At 45.9% G+C, this 19,150-nt stretch overlaps 1 protein-coding gene and 1 long non-coding RNA gene across 8 annotated transcripts in view; one reads left to right on the plus strand and one right to left on the minus strand.

Annotated features, from left to right (window-relative positions):
• Positions 1 to 17,855, plus strand: part of LOC135397312 (uncharacterized) — an 80,578-nt gene extending 62,723 nt beyond the window's left edge. For 5 of the 7 annotated variants that reach the window (XM_064628857.1, XM_064628840.1, XM_064628830.1 and 2 more), the window contains 3 exons: positions 8,175 to 8,413; positions 14,992 to 15,102; positions 17,175 to 17,855. In XM_064628857.1, coding sequence (XP_064484927.1) covers positions 8,219 to 8,413; positions 14,992 to 15,102; positions 17,175 to 17,516 — 648 coding nt within the window. In that variant the 5' untranslated portion in view covers positions 8,175 to 8,218 and the 3' untranslated portion in view covers positions 17,517 to 17,855. Of the gene's footprint in view, positions 1 to 4,218; positions 4,430 to 8,074; positions 8,414 to 14,991; positions 15,103 to 17,174 lie in introns of those variants that run through there. The other 2 variants (XM_064628849.1, XM_064628811.1) reach the window with 2 other exon arrangements.
• Positions 1 to 19,150, minus strand: part of LOC135397339 (uncharacterized) — a 116,816-nt gene that overhangs the window by 73,496 nt on the left and 24,170 nt on the right. The window lies entirely within an intron of this gene.

A 19,150-nucleotide genomic window follows, 5' to 3' on the forward strand; every position in this document is an offset into this window, starting at 1 on the left:
CGTACCCGCCCCATCTATGCAACAAGTTCGCAGGTGCGCTTCCTTACGTTACGAAAAAGATATTCCTATGGTCCTCTCCACGGAGAGGAGGAGGACCACTACAGAAAGAAAGAAAGTCGTCGTAGCCCTTATTACAAAGGAGTTATCGACGATGAGTAAGCGCCTTTGGAGAGAAGGACTTGCTAGTGCCCACCCGCGAACCTAGTGCTGCATGCTTGCGAGAAACTCCCGCGTGTAGTCTGAAGGACCCTCCAAAAAGCATGTTGTGTGACTGCAGAGGATGAGGCTTAATGGTAAGCTTCCACTTCGGTTCTTTGCTCAGGCGGCTCATGTGATCAACAGTTGTGGAATCTGTGGTAGTACGATGGGATAGGGTGTTGCTGGAATAGGTGGCGTGTAACAGAAGCGAGGAAATATTTGGTGATATGATGGCGAAGAAGCTGGATAGATTGTGGCTCAACTCCGGGGCACTCGTGCCAGATTGAAGCAACGGACGTCACGTTTCGCATCAATATATATTATATTTTCTCGCGTAAAAGTAGCGAGAGGAACGACTTCTCTGCCCATGTGCGTAGCGTGGTTAGGTTACGCGCGCAGCACACGTGTACGTATTTTTATGAGGAAGTCGGGAACGAACAGAGTGTATGGCGTTTGTCCTCGTAATGGTGTAACTTCCGTTTCGTTCATGGTGAGGATGCTATTTAAAGTTTGAAAGGATACGTCTGTAATGGGCTAAGTAACACTGCCACATTTTTATAGAATATTGTTTAGATATTGCCAAATGCCTTCTCGAGTTTGAGTTGGAGTGTCTTCTCGAAGAAGTGATCCCTTCGCGGTATCCATTGTGGTGTCCCTTGAGTACCATGTTGTAATTATGTGTACGACTTCTGTTTCGAGAAGCATTTTCCGTGTGTTGTGCTCTGCTCGTACAATGTGAAGGAAACGCAAACACGCAAATGTTACACTTGACTTGACACTTACATTTGCAAAACCTTTCCGTAGTCTTCATAATGAAAAAAAAAAAAAAAGTTCTGGATATTTTTAGAAACCTACGAGGTTACATACATCGCCATAAATGAAGAAAAGACTGCACGTTTGTGTGAAAACCAGCTCCCGTGGCATAGTGGTTAGAGTGATCGCTTTCCACGTCGAGACTGGGAGGTGACACGGGTTCGAATCCTGTCACCGGCTGTGCTGTCTGAGGTTTTCCCTGGGTTTTCCGAAGACTTTCTAGACGAATGTCGGCACAGTTCCCCTTGAAGTCGGCCCAGGACGCATACTAACACCCCTGTCCCCCACTCCTTCCTGCTGTCCTCTCTTCATCTGTCCACGTCTATACGCCGCTCATAGCCACAGTTGCTTCGCGGCGCTAACACGGAATTAAAAAAAAAAAAACGTTTGTGTGAATGTTAGCCGCACGCCTATCGCACAAATTGCGGATTACGATTCGTGAAGAGCAGTTCGTGTTCCATGCAGCTCTCCTATTGTACTTTTTCCAAATCCTTGATCACGTGCCCATAAAACCATCCAATCCTAGTTTCTTTCTTTTGCGCGCAACTGCATTAAAAATATAACTTGATGCATCACGCTGTTCTCTAAGACGCGTAAAATACCGTTCATATTAGGCTATGCCATATACTCAACCAAGAGAACGCCTACATGGATCACTATAGGACCAATATTTTTGCTCCGAAAACATCAATTTCAGATACGCCTCGCAGATTTGTTGCAGCTATTCATTCGTCTTTTACTGCTTGACATTTGAAAGAATAAAGAAAAAAACAATGGGATATTAAGGGACAGAGTAGTCCTGTACAGATTCAATGACGTCAACGGAGGGAATGGTCTAACAGCGGGACGTGCATTACTGCAGAGACACTGCACTCAAGAGGGCAGCGAACATGCAATCCACTGGGTCCCGTAAGCTACTGTGATATTCCTCGATAGAGATGAGGGGATAAACATCAAATTCAGCTTCCGCTCCTGCTGAGCACTTTTTCTCTTTTCTTTTCTTTTGAATATAACGACAAAACGCTAACTTTTGCACGCGACGATTTGGTTAATGCTATAATGTGATACCCCCTAAAAAAAAAAAAAATGCTCTTAGTCAGCGCCCTGTATAAAGGGCTATATAACTTCTTGTTTCTCAAGAAGGAATTCACTGTGCGTCTTCCCGTTCCGGGGGATTTATTGCACATTTGCAGAGTAAAGCGTCGTTCGAGCTGAAGATTTATTCATGAAACAAAGTACAGCTTACCCTGGATATACACTGGACAACTGTATGATCCACCGTCGCATCGTCAAACAGCATCACTTAAGGATGTATATAGCATGCACATTTAAGTAGCGATGTCTTTTAAATTTACGTTGTAAAAATTTTCTATAGAAGAACGTCCTATAAGTGCGCGTGGGAGTGCTAAAAGTTGTTACTTTTAGTAATTAATATGATCACGTTACTATTGACGACATTCTTTGTGAGAAACTTTTAGCTTCTTAGCTCGCCTCTACAGAGGATCCGTTGAAAAAAAAAGAAAGAGACATAAGACGGATATATGTGGCTATCCGGAGTTTCATGTATAAATAGAATAACGTGACTTTGGTTAAAGCGCCCGTACCAGAAATATAGTACATTGCACAGAAAAAGAAACAACGTAGTAACAAACTCGTACTACGAACGTCCAAACATCAGCAACTGCAGATTACAAACTTGGGGATCGATGCCGTATATACGGGCGCACACTCACTCACACACCTTTTCATTACGTTCCGCACCTTTTAATAAATAGCTGACATGCTACAGCCGTCGATGAAAAACTTAACTCGACGATTAATATTGCTTGCGGGAAGCAACACAATATGTTAAAAGGTGGTTCAATTGGACGTTTCCTGACTGAAACGTGCCTACCCTGAATATCTAGCTGCATACGGAAGTAATGCCTTCTTTTGCCAGCATTATTTTCCGACACCGTACAGGTCTAGCGGCGGTGTTTCAAAAGGGTTGGGAAGGGTTATTACGGAGCACAGATAAATGAGGTGATCGAAGCGAGAGGGAGCCCCGATGTGTATGTGGATAGCGGGTTGCTCCTCAGTATGTCTGACGAGAAGTGATATAGCGTGGGTCGCGGTAGCGATCGGAACCACAGATAACGTGAACATTCAGTTTGATCGGCATCCTCATTCTATACGCGATGAGATCCGATCTGGTTGGCTCCGTCATTTTGTAGCCATTCATATTCGCATCACCATTGAGAATGGGATAGCAGATTAATGCACGAGAAGGATATTTCATCCGCTAAGTGCCCTTACGCTATATAGACGGAAGGAAATTGGGACATTTTTTTAAAAAGAATCTGGTTGCAATTTACTCGAACTTTGTTTGTTAGTTGTTGACGTACCACAGTGCCCATCGAGAGATCTGCAGCACGAACATGCTAATCCGTGTTTACGGGACAATTATGTAGCATTCCGACACTTCTTCCGAATGGCCTTATTCAAAAATTTTAAACAATGCTACTTTTGTATCATTCCTACTTTGCTGGAGTTCCGGGGAACAGGCTATGCGGTGATGAAGACTCATGCAAAAAGAACGCTACACAGCAGATTCCTGTGGGCACTTCATACTCTTTGAAACACACCTGACCCTTGCATGAACAGAACGAACTCGACGAAGACTTGCTGTCTGCTGCCTCCACCTGACGCCACATTGTGTGCCATCACGGTCCAGCAAAAACAAAGTATTAGTCGTAACGGGCAGCTGTAGAAGCAGAGAAAGGACAGTGCTGCTGCTAGCACAAAACCAGAACAGCGCTTGCAGTGGGCCACCTGTTGACCGATTACAGATGCCCCGAACGGCCTATGGAAGCGAAGGTCATGCCACAAAAGCACGAATTATAATGTCGCACTACGCTGAATCAGAAATGCTACGTGGACCCTGACGGATATCAAAAAGGGTTTCGCAGGTGCGCTTCAGAGACAGGTGACACATGGCCACGCAGCTTTCTTCTGCGTGCAAGCGTTCTTTCTCGAAACGTCATTATTGCCATAGGTTCCAAACCGCATATCGGGCACCGTAACGAACGACGTGTGAAATTAGTTACGCAGAATCATTCCAAGATAAGCAGCGACTAAGCTACATTTACGCTTTGTAATAAAACCAAACGGCGATGGTTCAAAGAAAGAAGGAAGTTGAAGACACGATCCAACAAGCATGAACACGGCTCAGCAGCCAGAGAGGTATGATCATCAACGGTTAGTTGTGGCGCTGAAATTGCGTCACACTTTGTTGTAATCAGCTTTGGGCACCGTGGATGCCTTTGTCGTTTACCTGTTTGGTACTGTGCGGTCTTCTCGCCGTTTTCAAGTTGCGAACAGTTAATAGGAAAGCTACACCTGTAACACCGCGGGCTCTCCTTAGCGCATTTCAACTGAGGTAAGAAAGTATATGCACTTAGCATTGTCGTGGGCTGTCGAGACTCCAATGTGCTGGAAAAACAAAAACTGTCATCTGGAATAGCGCACTTCAATTCGTGTTAGGGCTATACGTTGGCAAAATAAGAACATGTAAAGGGAATATTGTCACATAAGAAGAGGACAAAAGCTTGGCACAGACATATTGTCCTCGTGCACCTTACGTGGTTCAGCGATGTTATTTTGCTTTAAGTTCTTACGGGTACTCGCCAACTAACCCTACCTGCTAGTTTAGTTGTGTCCACCGACACCTATCCCTCTATACAGTCGCGCACACTCCAAAGAGATAATCAAGCTGCACTTTGCTAGTACGGTGCTGGACAAAAGTTTACGGAACACGCTCCGGTGCATTCCTTCCTCAGAGTGACACGCTAGCAGCGAATGAGACCGTACGGACTTACAGGCATGTGCCTGGGTAACCCAGTCCACCTGTTTGCAAGTCTGTACGGTATACCATTCGCTGCTAGCGTGTCACTCTGAGGAATGAATGCGCCGGAGCGTGTTCCGTAAACTTTTGTCCAGCACCGTACTAGTTTCGTTGGATGACAGAGACGTCCTCCCCGTGTATGCATGTTTGGCAACAGTTTCCTCCAGCCTTAGCACGAAAAATGGAAACTGAGCCACATTCGAGAGAGCTGACTGCAAACGACCTGGTACTCTTAGGGCTGTTCATGACGGGGGGACACGCTTACCACTTCGTAGGTGCCATAAACAGTTACAAACGTCAATTTCGTCATGCATTGAAACGAGGCAGCATTAAAGCTTCAACGCAAGGACACACCACTTACTAGATTTCTACGTTTCCAGCGCCTCACCGGGAGTTAGTTTTTTCGTCAATCTCACCGTAACTCAACTCACTGACGAACTAACTATATAACTATTGCTTAATGCAGACATATGAATGTTGGTCCACCGATAGATCATGCCGAGTCCCCCCCCTCCACCAATCGATAATCGCGCACGCCAAAACGCACCGACAGACTCCGATGTCCCTGCAGGGAGTTAATTGTCGATGCACGAAATTGTACGATATACCACATTAAAGCCAGACAGACAAAAGGTTATGACTGCTGACATTGTTCCTCCTTTCGTCGAAGAATACCCAGGGCCCTTATGGCATGTTATGCTATTCAAGGACCCTGGCATAACTTTATTTTAGGACTCGCTGTATAGTCAAGAGGGCGAAAGTGAGGGCAGTGTAGAGGTACACCTTTTGGCTGACCCAAAAAAAATACGGGAAAAAGGGATAAACGTACCGCATTTCCCCTTCACAAGAGACAACGCCGGGTCACACAACCACTTGTGGAGTTTCTGACCCTGACGACTGCACCTGTAGTCGCTGAAATACAAAGAGGGTCATGGTGTGTGTATTTTGAGTGCAATTATTAAAAGTAATTGAAATATGGTTGCACTTCTTATCAAATTTGCGTACCCTTACGACCAGATTGACAGCGGTATTGAAGGGAATCAAGGCATTAAGTTAGGCTCGGTACATACAGTTTTGCAGGCAACGTGTATTTTCCACGTTAGTGGATCTATATATGTATGATGAAAGATGAAAGTCACTGAAAAGGTTAGCCAGCTGTAGGGATCGAACCCACATCTTCTGGATTGCCGGTGTGGGTTCGATCCCTACAGCTGGCTAACCTTTTCAGTGACTTTCATCTTTCATCGTTGATTTCTTAGGCAATTTGAGGCTTTGTTTGTATCTGTCCCTTCTTGTTGTTCCAGCCTCAGAACATCAGTTTATCTCTTATATGTATGTTGAAGCCATTGTACTATGAGACAAAGGATCTTAAATGGAGGAGGTCGAAACCCGGTTTAACCCTCGTTCATCTGGAAGCCCCCGCTTGACGTTATTTAGAGCAAGTCAGAGAGTGACCGTCAAGTCAAGTTTATGTTTAGCAAGCCATTTTTTTATTTATTTTTGTGAGAGAAGGAACCATGAGGTGCATCATTCAGGAGAAGATGTTTCTCGGGGGCATCTCCCGTTTGCCGACGGTAACATACGGGGCGCGACAATAACTTCTCAGCGGGGCAGACTTTTTGTCTGTTTTGCAGTTGGGAATTCATATATCGGTCGCTTTGCAATAAAAATGATTACCATAAGCCACTTTCGGGGCTGTCGGCGCCGAGCGGCTGGAGTCCGTGTGCTGCGGACGAGAGTTGGCGTTATTTACGAATCTTCGGACCAGGTGTTACAGGGATGATCCTAAAGCTGTCAGGGCGTCGTTGGTCCGCTTTCTATTCGATTGCATATATCAACTGCCTTGCGTGTTATGTCTGACGGTATCACAGCACATATGGCAGACCCAGCGAAGTAATGTGGCAGAAGTAAACGTTTGTAAACGGTGCGCTACGTACAAAATGTATCAACGTGGCCGGTCTGTATACAGCGACAGCCACGTTTTCGGCCGTCCTGCTTTCAAGGTCATTCCTCTGTCGCGTCCGTTCATGCCGTGTTTGTCTCCCAGTGTATTTTATTAATACTGCGGGGTCCAACATGCGAAGCGAAATTAGCGAGTGTTTGTGTGAGAGTTTTTGGGGGGGGGGGGTCACAAGACAGTCAGTTTTATTGTTTGGAACAAATTAATTGATCACATTTCATTTTTTGTTCTGGTGGCGGTACGGTTGTACGTCTGTGTCAATTGGCGAATGAGCCACTTAATCACGCTCGTACTTTATTGGGTTACTTTTCGAATAAACCTGTACTTTATGCGATAATAGCGATTTGCTCTCACAATCGGCGGTTCTCAGTGTCGTCAAATATTAAATAAGAGATGCTGCGGCCTTCATGTTTGTTATATTTTTCTTACTATCCTTACCTTACTTAGCTCTACGCACAGAACTGTTTCATAGCACACAAAACTGCTTATAATAATGTAGAACCGTAAATCGCAAATCCGGTTGAAGAAAATTTTCCAAAACAATTAAACTCACGCAAGTATCAGAAGTTGAAAAAAAAGGCGCCTTCATAAAAAGCGCCAACAGCATCACTACCGGAATACGGGATGTGCGTAATAACCTGTCGTGATGGGAAACTCCAGAACCAGTTCTTATCAAACGAGCGTTGAGTCAGTGATAGCAACAGGATAGCGTTCTCAACAAATTATTTACGCCATCAGCGGTTACTAAGAGGCGTGACAAACACTGGCGGAATAAAAACGGAAGTGATTGCGGGAATTATAGTGAATGGAGACTGAGTCAATTTGAGGCCAGCGCAACGGAAACACCGCATGAAAACGCGCCACTGGAGAGGTTGACACAACATGTTTCCTCACTTGCTGATGAAGTGTTCTCCACAAGAGTGTTTCTGAACTGCACACACGAGCGAAGGAGAAACATCCCGAGAGCATCCTCGCAGTACCTATTCACCTGTATGGCTACAATAATATGCGCCTGCTCGGAGCTTTTAAGCCCTCGCGCCCACGTGCTTGGTAGGCGGGACTGTAGAGACTTCCCATGAGAGACATCACCCAATCTCGCGCTCGTAGTAGCAGCACGTCACCGTGAGGGAGGGAATTTTCTTGACTCGTTATCTTTTTATGAACACGTTTGGGGAAACATGCATCCCATTTGTTTGCGATATCGCCATGGAAGCATGAAATCGAGAGTCCGCGCGTACCGGAACATGCCATGCGGGCTGCTGGCAGGGCAGACCGTGCACCGGTTTCTCTTTGGACAACATTCGTCTTGTCTTCTGACAGATACCACCTGGGTGATAGTTGTCGCCGTGCTGCTTCACTCCGCCATGAGTGCTCCGGTGTCACGGACAGGGTCTTCCGACTCGGACCATCCACTCTGGGTGAACCCGTGCAACTTGCCCGATGGTGCCAAGGGCCACGGTGCCGATCTCAGCGCTCAGGACATACGAAACATGCTCGACGCTGTGTCCAACCGTGCCCGAGTGGCCAACCAAGAAGCAGACAGGGCCAAGCAGCAATTCGTGAGTACCACACATTCTCTTCTATTTCTTCCATTCTTACCATTTTGTCATTTGCTCTTTCTTTCTTTCTTTTTGGCAATTCTGTTCAGGACCTTCGAAAGCATTTTGCGTGCTCTCCAGGGTTCCTCACAGTTTACAAGGACAGTACTTCATATTGGGTTGACAGCTTCGTTACTTATTACAGTAAAAAGCAATCGTGTCTCGTTAGCGTGTCGTTCTGTTTAGTTTTATTATAATTATCTTTGAAGAAGATATTTGTCACCATGTCAGAACTTCGCTAGCCCGCTGCCTAAAAATTATTCACTAAATATTCGCCACCTTCCCACCAAATAGGCCGATCACATGCCTGGAACAGAGCGCAGCGAACGTGAATCGGCGCGAGCGTGTGCAGAGCTGCTTGAGCAACGTTTCGGAAATCCCGCGCTTCAAGAGCGCACGCATGCACAGTGACACACGCGCGCAGGTAATGGTCATCGTAGGCAAAAAGAAAACGTCGCCCACACCTTCTAAATGAGCTCGTACGAGGACGCGGGTCTATTTTTAAATTACATCATTACGGTTTACGTTACCGAGCCTCCGCAGCGCTGGCGTTCGTAGAACGCGAGGGAGCCGTTTTCGGTTTCCCGCCACATGGCGTTATATAGCGCTCGCGACGCGCCGCCGACGGCGCGGTTATCCGTGCGACGCATGCGTTCGTCGCTTTTCGTCGAAACGAAAATGCATAATAAATGGCGATAACATCGTTCGCAGAACTGGATTCGCCAGCATCAGGTAGTTCCCCCACATTAGAACACGACCGGATCAGAGCGACATTCACATGACGGTTGTTCTTCCTCGTAGAAGGTTGTTGATCCGCATATGTCAGTGCGAGGTCTCCACCTGTTTACGTGTCTTTCTTATTTCCTCCGTCATTATTGCTCGTGTTGAGTGACTGAGGTGTCTCTCTGACGCCTTCCGACCTTTTTTTTTCTGAGTCCCTTCTGAGACGCGAAAGTCAGGAGCATTGCAGCGTATTTACGACATACCGTCAGGTGTATCTCTGATCGCGCCAATTCATTCAAATTTACGTATGCAATATGTATGAGTGTCTTACTTGGAAAATGCGTTGCAAGTTGCGTTTAAAAAAAAATATGGTCGACACCAAGTGGCCATATCCATGTCCGTTTATTTTCGCAAACGGGCAATCTTCCCTTATCGCGCGGATGCAATATGCATTCTTTCCCTGTCATCGCAGTAGGCAACGAGCTAATCCTCCAGAGGGTACCGTTAGCGTCAAGAAGCCTAACTGTCGGTTATCTTCTCTCCCAACGGGCAGAGTCTAAACATCTTCCTGTTGGGTTATACTTTAAAAAATTTCGCTGTATACAAAAGCTCGCAAGTGTTCTTCTTTGGCGGTTCTTTCGTGTTTGTTGAGATTCCTTGCTCAACTTTTTTTTACCTTTCTCTTTTTCTTTTTTGCGTGTGTGTGCGAAAGTCAAGACCGGGAGGCGAGATCCGCATTGTTCAGGTATACGAAAGCCCAGCCAAACTTACAGGCCGGCCCTTCAAAATCAAGGCGAGTTCAGGGGCGGGAGCTAACGATGCACGGGGCAACGAGCTCCGCTATCACCCAGAGAAAGAAGCAAACAAAAACGTAGAGGTGCAGGGGGGTCATTAGGGGAAGAGTGCCAGGGAAGACAGTTCGGGCCTTTGGTAGAACGGGTTGTAGAACCATAAAGTATCACGTAGTAATTCTCAGCCGTTGGGGTCAGCTACTCTAGCGGGGTGCTTCCTCTGTGGGGCAATTAGAGGCAGTCTTCGAGCCTCCCGTTATAACCCCGGTGTCGGTTGCACTCATGTCGAAAGTTTTGTATTATGGTTATGGAAACGACTATTTTGGAAACGAACGGTAAAATATACTAGCTCTACTATAAATGCGTTTAAAAATGGATATGAGCACACGGTTGAATGAACTGATGTTGATTCTTTGATAGTAGGCAACATGTCTGACCATAGATTGAACTCTCAAAGAAACAACCGAAGTTTGTTGACCAAGTATTCCGCGACATCGCCGTGCCGCAGGATATCTTCAGGACGGCTTGAGGGCCAATGTTGTTCGAAATAGGATTCGGTTGGAATTCCATGGAAGCAGAAATTACCTCAGTAGGATAGTGTTATTGCATCATAGGCCCTTATGACCGCTCTGGTATTCCGCCTGGTATCGCACAGGAATTATGATGTGCGGACTGACATTCGCACAATAACAACAGCCTGGTTGTCAACAGCCTTACTTATCCCGCAAGTTACGCTCAGCTGGCAAACCTGCATCCATGCTGTGTTTGTACATGCTAAGTCGCTAAGTCATTCTGCAAGCTCACCTACAAAACCAACATTACAGTACTGCGGGCAAAGTGGTTGCTTGTGTGTGACTCAGATCGTCCCCCCCCCCCCTCATAAAAAAAAGAAAAAAAAAGAACATGTTTAACCTCTTTAACCTACTTCTTCTGGAGCCCATGAAGTGAAGGAGCAGATATTTTCGGGTGACGTCAACGCTAGACGGTAGTGGGCAGTCACCGACAACGATGCAGGAAGTAACGCGGTTGCTAATTATAGAAGTAAACTTACAACCAAGACCTCTGCTGCTTGACTGAAGACCTTGCTGCTAATACAGCGGGTACCGCTGTATTAGCAGCAAGTTATATTAAATTCCACTAATTTCCCGCCTTACTGGTACATGTACTTTGGTTCTAAATCTAACCTAAATCTAATTATGGGATGTGAAATTTCGTAACCATGACCTGCGAGGTAATGCCTCGGAGTACATAACAGATGATGAGGTGTGCATAGATCGAACAGAAGTATCTAAGAGTTTTCGCGCGCATTCCAGCAAGGTCGTTCTAAACGCATTGCTTCATCACGCTTGTACACCCTTAAAAAAAATGTGTTGTAACTCCTTTTTGGGGAGTACACCCTTGCCACATATATCACTCCCTTTAAGGAGTCTACTCACTCCTTTCATAGCTATGAAGGCAGTGAGGAGACTCCTTAACGAGGGTAATGGAGAGTAATTGTACACTCCAAAAGGAGTGATATGTGGCAAGGGTGTACTTCCCAAGAAAAGTGTTACAACACGCCCTTTTTGTAAGGGTGTAGACGCAATGCCTTGACTCCACGTCAACAATAGTAACAACTAGCTACCGTAAATAGCTCAACTCCGGGACTGTTATCGGCCAAGTGTGTACGTAGCAGGTTTCCTGATACGGCATCCGGTGTCGTGCACGCACAAACGATCGAGGCGACATCTTCTGTGACGAGTGTGTAGCTCAGCTTACAGTTTACACCGTAACGAAGACACCGACCAGGCTTTTCCCGTGAAATCTTCCGCAAGGCTCTTTCCCACCGACTTACTAGAGCAGGATGTGTTATAATCCAGGAACCACTGCTCATATCCTCGTGCATGTTTAGAGGTATGACAGTTTAGGAAAAGTTTACGGATATTTGTTAAATGTCAATTCAATAAACCATCAAGTAGACCGGTCTCGTAGTGCAGCGCATGCAAACTGTCACTACACCAACATCGCTGCCTTTGAATGGTGGTATTTCCCCTTGTTCTTAACACACGTATTGTAGTTGTCAGGCCGTAAGGAACGACGAAATGTAACACCGGGAGGGGACAGAACGCTGGTCGAATCCGCCGAGTCATCAGTCAGTTCGTAGGTTATTTATAAATTATTCCGTTCTGGATATGTTTCTCCGTGCTGAATGCAAGGGTTACTTCTCACTAAACTCACTTGCTTCGACTATCTGTTTATTTACTGTATCCACAGTGCCTTTGCTAGCCTCTTCGCCATTTTGATGGTGCATGGCAGAAGCTTAACTCCATTGCGGTTCAATGTTGCAGGTTTTCCGTGCTACATTAAGTCGTGTTCTTTCAATGTGACAAAACCGCCTGGAGGATTCTTGACGTCAATTCTATAAAGAGCTGGATCAAGGGCCTTTTGCGATTATATCGTACATGCAACTTTGAATACACTATAATTATGGCCGCTTGGCGCTGGCAACGCAACGTGGGAGGCCAAAGGCGCAGTGATAAAAACTTCACGCCTGTATGTTCCAAATAACGTTATAACAGTACCTACGTTTAGGATGCGGAGATTGCTGAAGCAGCTTGGGAAAGGCCAGAATCAGTTTCGAGAAGATTGATACTATCCTAATTGATTCCTTTAGCAACAAGGATTTTTCGAAAGTGACGCAACAAGAGCACGAAATGTCACACGCGATGTTCCAGGCAAGCTAGGTGTTCCGTCGCAGGCTTTGTCAACGAAGCCCAAGCATTATACCGTCTTTTTATGCCGCTGCTTTCGGTCTGCTTTTGGTGCCCGTTACCCTTAAAAGGACCGTATTTGTAATTGCTACCAAGAACTGCGTATGGTGTGCTGTCCTGGACACGGCAACGCCTCTCTGATGGCCCTTTTCCGCTGCCTAATGTTGGAACTTTATTTTCTTAGTGGTTCTCGTTCACGGCGACTCCCAGAGGGGGGCTATATAGGGTATTCGCTACTTTTTTCATGCCGAGACAGAGAAAGCATATTCTTGGCGGTAGCGAAAACATCATAGCAACACACCTGTGTCATGCGGTGTAGGTAACAGTGTGTCCCTCAAGTATAGGACTTTGTTCCCTGTCTACAGGGACGTTCGGCTAAAGTTTTGGCACGGCGACACTGGCGCCGCCTTTCTTCCCTGGTGGCGGGCGGAAGAAAAAAAGTTTTCCAGCATATTCTACAAGCGTAGAAGACGATGTTGGCGATTTCGCACGTCATCGCGTGAATTCTGTCTTGAGTTCGACCTACCTCAGTAAATGTGTACAATGCCTGATGAAATAACTTCAGGAAACTGCGAAATAACTGAAATAAATGCTGGAAATAACTTATCCTTGCCACCACAGGTGGCACTGCTGATAGTAGTGGGCGAGGGCGCCCCCTGGGCAGCCGAACGAGCCTATATACTTTCGTGTCACCTTTTCTTCTTTTGTTGTTTCGAAGAGGACTTCGCCAAACTAAATTATTCTGTAGTTTGAGTGTCCAAGAGGACTTTTACTCAATATACCGAAAAAAGAAAAAAAAAAGAAACGGAACTTAATATTTTTATTCGTTCGGGAGAACCTCTAAGGGATTGCCAGAAACCAGCTGAACAGGCATCGAAGACGTGAGTCGCGTCATCATAGGAACACATTTTGCAAGAAAATGTTTGAATGCACGAGGCCGGTAACGTCCAGTTTCGGTATCCATTTCGGTCAGTGGCACACTTCTGGAGATCACGCATGTTACATGCAGCGAGATACTAGATTATGTGTTATCGAATCGACTTGCTACTTAAACTATTTCCTCACTCGTGAATCACGCAGTATCATACGCAGGGATAGCTTTTTATTGTTTGTTTGTTTGTTTGTTTGTTTTTTTGCCCGGAAGAATAATAGCGGATGTTGGAAATTATCAGCATTTTCTGCCCAGAGGCGCATCTACCTGCTCCATGTTTCCAGTCAGCACAGTACTGAAGTTTTGCTTTATCCATTCAATGTCAAACCGCCTAATCGCCATAGTCGTAGACCACAACAAAAGAATCTTGGAATGAAAACAGCGTGCTTGAAAAGCATGATCAAGGAAAGTTGAAGTTGGCCTAGTTTATGCTCGTCGTTCCATAATCGAACTTGTCCGTCTGTCATCATAAGTAAGCGCACACCGCTGAAACATCGCTGTTTTCAACATTTCATATGCCACGATTTCTCTCGAACATATCTGAACAAGACCATGACGCCCACGTTTTGTCGAACCGGATGAAGCAGGAGAGTCCGGGAAGGAAGAACGGAAGAACTGTGTCCGTCGAAACAAAACTGACAAGATTCCGTGGTGTCTGAGCAAAAAGAAGAAAAAAGAAAAAGAAAAATAAGGTGCACGCTGTAAGTTGGAAGTGTGGCCATCGAAATCGGGGCACGTCAACCAATGCTGTTTGAATGAGCCAAGCGACGACACGATGTGGTCACGTTGCGCTTCGCAGTGATTACGGAAGTAAAACGCCCCCGCTGTCGCGAACAATAACGTCACCAGTGATTGCTGTCCTTCGTAAACACTGCGTAGGGGTTCCGAGCCCGCTGTGCATTTTGGCTTCAACCGTTCCTGGCCCTTGGCGTGTTGTTGTCGGGCTGGATTGGGTTTCTTTTTGTGATACCGGCCACACTCGGGAACACCAGGAACAGCGTATAGGGAGTCAATGGGAGGATTAGCGCTGGGACTCTCGGATGTAGTCACGCGATGGGCTAAATATAGCTCTCCGACGTCATAGAGCAGTACTATTACTTGAGGTCAATGAGGTAAAGAAGGTACCGTAGGCCTTTACGAATGGAATATTTTGTGACGCTACTGTGGGTGATGCAGTGTCTTGTGAACTTGCTTCCAATTGTAAATGAACAATATATTCTGTGTATAAAGTACACTGTCGTGAAACCTCGTTGCATATCAACCTTAAACAAAATGTTCCGATTCGAAAATGATTCGGAGCAGCGCGAGAAATATGTATGCTTAAAGTGATTTGTTTTGTTGCAGCTCGAGAGGACATTCTCCGACTCCGAGTTCGAACACTCGGTGGCCTACTACACGCAGTCGTGGCTGCCAGATGTGCCAGACCCAACGGAGGAGCACTTCAGTTCAATTACGGTGAGTCTTTAAAGTTCTTGTTACGCGGTTTTCCTTTGAACGTGATAAACTACCATGTCATCGAATTGTCCGTGCACTCGTTTTTAAACTTGTGGTGAGGTGAGGTTCTCAGCGTTGGTTTGACCAGCAATTAAACGGTGCCTCATTTGCTTTCTGAAACTTTTCGCACGGTCAACAAAACACCGCTACGGCTTCTTTGGTGGCAAATAAAGATATTAGTAAAAAGAAGACAAAGAAGAAAGAACAGCGCTACCCTCCTGTTAAAATGCTCTACGTGGCTTCTAAGCGAAAAAGAAAAAAAAGTTGTAACCGTGTGTCCAAACTACACCTTCTGTCCTTAAAGAGAAGGGGGGATAAAGAAGGGAACAAGGGATCGTGACCGGAGGGCTTGTTGACAAGCGATTTGTAGCTATGTGGGGGTGGAGGGGTTTCTGTCTACCACTCTTCGTGATTGCTGCTGCCTCAAAAAGTCAACGAGACAAGAGAAGATAAAGTGTGCAGATAAAAGCGTTCTCTCTCTAACACCGCTCTTGATCTAAGCTCCCCCAGTCAGCACCTGACGGCCGGTCGGGTATGATGACTAGCCCAGCTTGCCTCAACCACCTCTCGCGAGGTTTCCCACGTTCGCGGTTATGGCTCCCCCGAGGCCAACATGTCACCCAAGTGGGAACAATATCCTGGTATGCCGAAGACTGGAAGATGGGCTCTTATTTTCTGGGCGCATCTTCCCGTCGCTTTCTGCAAAGCGGTATACTTGTTGGAGGTCCTGGCAGAGGAGTGGCTGCTTCTATTGTTTCGTGGACCTTAGTGCTGAGGGACACGGGGAGGAGGGTGCCCCGTTGAGAAGAGACGACGTGGAACATTGTTGTTCTCTGACCGCTAACGTCTCTTTTCGTTCGTACACCCACCAGAGGAGCATTGACTGTTGCACACAAACGGACTGGGTTGTCGAGTCGTAGGGATACAACAGGCTCGTGTCTCCTTTACTTGAAATATGACGTTGAAAAAGAAACAATCGACCCCCTTCCTCCACTGTCTTGACCGTTGAGTGTGTCCACAGTCACGTGTTAATGTCTCTTGACGGAAAGCCTACAATACCATCCACTAGGGGAGTACGTTGAATTCTGCCCACTAATCCCGCAACAAGTCGTTATATGCTATACGTCCTGTGACGTAGAGGATAGCTGTTTTAGGCCGAAGAAGAAAAAAAAAAAAATAGCGGTCGCTCAGGTCTGCTGGAAAGGGAAGAAACACCATCCTTTCTCTCCTTAGCAGGGAACAAATTAAATCTGTACCTCGCCCCACACAAGATCTGAAGAACAACATTCGTCTACTGGATCACGTCCAAGTGCGTTCCCCACGGTACCACGTTGGAGCCGTGACCTTTTCCATTGGCCAGAACATCTCGGCCATCGAAGACAGTAGAGCAGATTTATAGTTCCTGTACATCAATTCATGGCTGTTATTATACGGCGGGTCATATTTTATCGCCTCAACTACGTTGTCCCCATCCACCTCCCTTGTTGGAAATCAGATTAGAAAGCCATCGTCTAAATGGCGTTCGGAGAAACGGATGCAACATGCTATCACCAGCTGGTCGCCTTATATATCCCTACTATAAGGGCCAGACATTTCGCCCCAGGACTAGCACCGGTCAAGTTTGCCCCTCTCCGTCCTTTTAGGGGCAGTATTTGCGTTCATGTTGGCACTTTTGAAGGCATAGTCTCTTTTCGCCGCGCAGAACTGACCTTCCTCAGAATCCTTTTAATAACGTCATGCGTGCAACATGGGTACAGAATACTCCGCCTGTAATGGGTATGGGAATTTTGTAAAACTCGATATTCCGTTATATATTTTTTATAATGAGCGTAATTGGTCGTCGTGGAACCACAGTGCAACGCTGGCTGATCCCGATGGCTGTGACTGCCCTGAAAATATATCTGCAAACGAATGCTGAATAAAACCTGTGAACTGAAGGACATTCTTAACCAGTAATCGTGGGACTGTTGCGTCCGATTGCGTGGAATTCCATGTGGATAACACTTGTATAATGAGAATATTTTTTCACGCAGAAAGAAGAGGCATTCAAGAATGCATTTGGGTACGTCCAGTACTACGCTGTGGGCCTGGAACAGGCAGTGCTCGACCAAATATTCCACAATGGCCCATTTCAAAAACTGTTTCTGGAGATCCAGCAGAACTTGGGCCAACTGCTGTGCGAGCTCCAGATTGGCATTGTTCACTTCAACGTGGACAAAAATCCAGATGTCTTGCGTGATGTGATGTCACACGAGTATCGCGACATCAAACAGGACAGTCAGCGAAACTTACGAGACTACCTCATTCTGCGCGAATATATCAAAGTCACCCAGTACATCTTTGAGCTGTTCGCTTACCTGCGCGACCATTCCTAAGGCGGACGTTTATGCCTCCAGTGCCGTGTGGAGCGCCGGGAAAAAGACTAGTATCTAATTTATTTTATTTATTAATTTATTTATACACTGTGTCATCGTCACGGACTGCAAGAGACTGCGCGACCATGTGTGTACAGTTTGTGAAACCTCTGTTAAGTGACCGAACTTTTGTGCAATGTGTTGCCTTCTGTGTGCGCTGTGGACGTCTCCGATTAGCCGCCATGCACCACCAAAGAATCGTCAGGAGAGGCAACCTTGTTTAATGCATCTGTACATTATCATCATCATTATTCACAGGAATTCACTAAGATAGGACGTTGATGGTTCATCCTACTACAACCACGTGTTTTTGTCTTTTGTTTACGGTGCGGACAATGAAATTGAGCATGCAGTGACCGCTTGCCACTTACAAGTAGCCATTTAAAGGTCAGGTTCGGAGAACTGATATTATTCGGCGGTTTTCATTTTCTTCTTGGCTTTGTCAGGTACGAGGCACGTGAACTCTGTTAATGGCTCAAACCTCACTTTTGCGATTCAAGAGCTCGGTAAAGAAATTATGTGCATGCAGTGAGAAGTCGCTGTTTTGGCTATATTGCGAAGATCGTGGACAAGTATTCACACGCATGTTTCTGTTTGTACCATATATTATACTACCTTACCTGCAGAAAAACACCGAACCTGATCTTTTAGGGCGCATTGGAAGCTGCATGCATTGTCACTGTTCAGAACTGTTTCAGAAGATCCGAGACTAGGCCTTTCATGTCATACAGTTGACATCCAATCAAGCGTGTTAGCGCCTAGATTGGAAGGCCTGATCAGAGCGGCAGTCGATCGCAGGCACTCCATGGAAAAACAAACGATAAAGGAAGATGTCAAATCGAAGATGAGCAAGGTGATGTCATACACTCGAAACAAGAAGAGCGATTGGCTATCATGATTTCGGAACCGTTATTGCGAACACCTTTCGGTCTACTAAAGCTCGCTAATGCGAAGAGCCGATAAGCAAAAACTAAAGATTCTGACATGTCCGTGAATTCACATCGTGCTCACCGTACCAAATTTGCGTCTGACTCATTAATCAGTACTAATAACCCGATTTCAATGGGGGACAAAAGGACCAGGTAGGGAAATTATTCCCTATTAAACACCGAAGAAAACACCGAGAGCGTCATCCAAGTTCCTTTGTGGAGCTCTATTTTGGCGTTATTGTTGTGATTAACATTTGGTGCTTCTGAAGCTTAAAAGCGGAAGGCAGAATGCTAGACTGGACCGTTATAAACGTCAGCTTAGAAAGCTCCTGATTAGAAAGGCCTAGTCTCGGATCTTCTGAAACAGTGAACGGGACAATGCATACAGCTTCCAGTGCGCCCTAAAAGATCAGGTTCGGTGTTTTTCTGCAGGTAAGGTAGTTTAATATATGGTACAAACAGAAACATGCGTGTGAATACTTGTCCACAATCTTCGCAATAGCCAAAACAGCGACTTCTCACTGCACATAATTTCTTTACCGGGCTCCTGAATCGCAAAAGTGAGGTTAGAGCCATTAACAGAGTTCACGTGCCTCGTACCTGACAAAGCCAAGAAGAAAATGAAAACCTCCGAATAATATCAGTTCTCCGAACCTGACCTTTAAA

This window comes from Ornithodoros turicata, chromosome 1 (assembly GCF_037126465.1).
Source record: "Ornithodoros turicata isolate Travis chromosome 1, ASM3712646v1, whole genome shotgun sequence".
NCBI classification, from domain to species: domain Eukaryota; kingdom Metazoa; phylum Arthropoda; class Arachnida; order Ixodida; family Argasidae; genus Ornithodoros; species Ornithodoros turicata.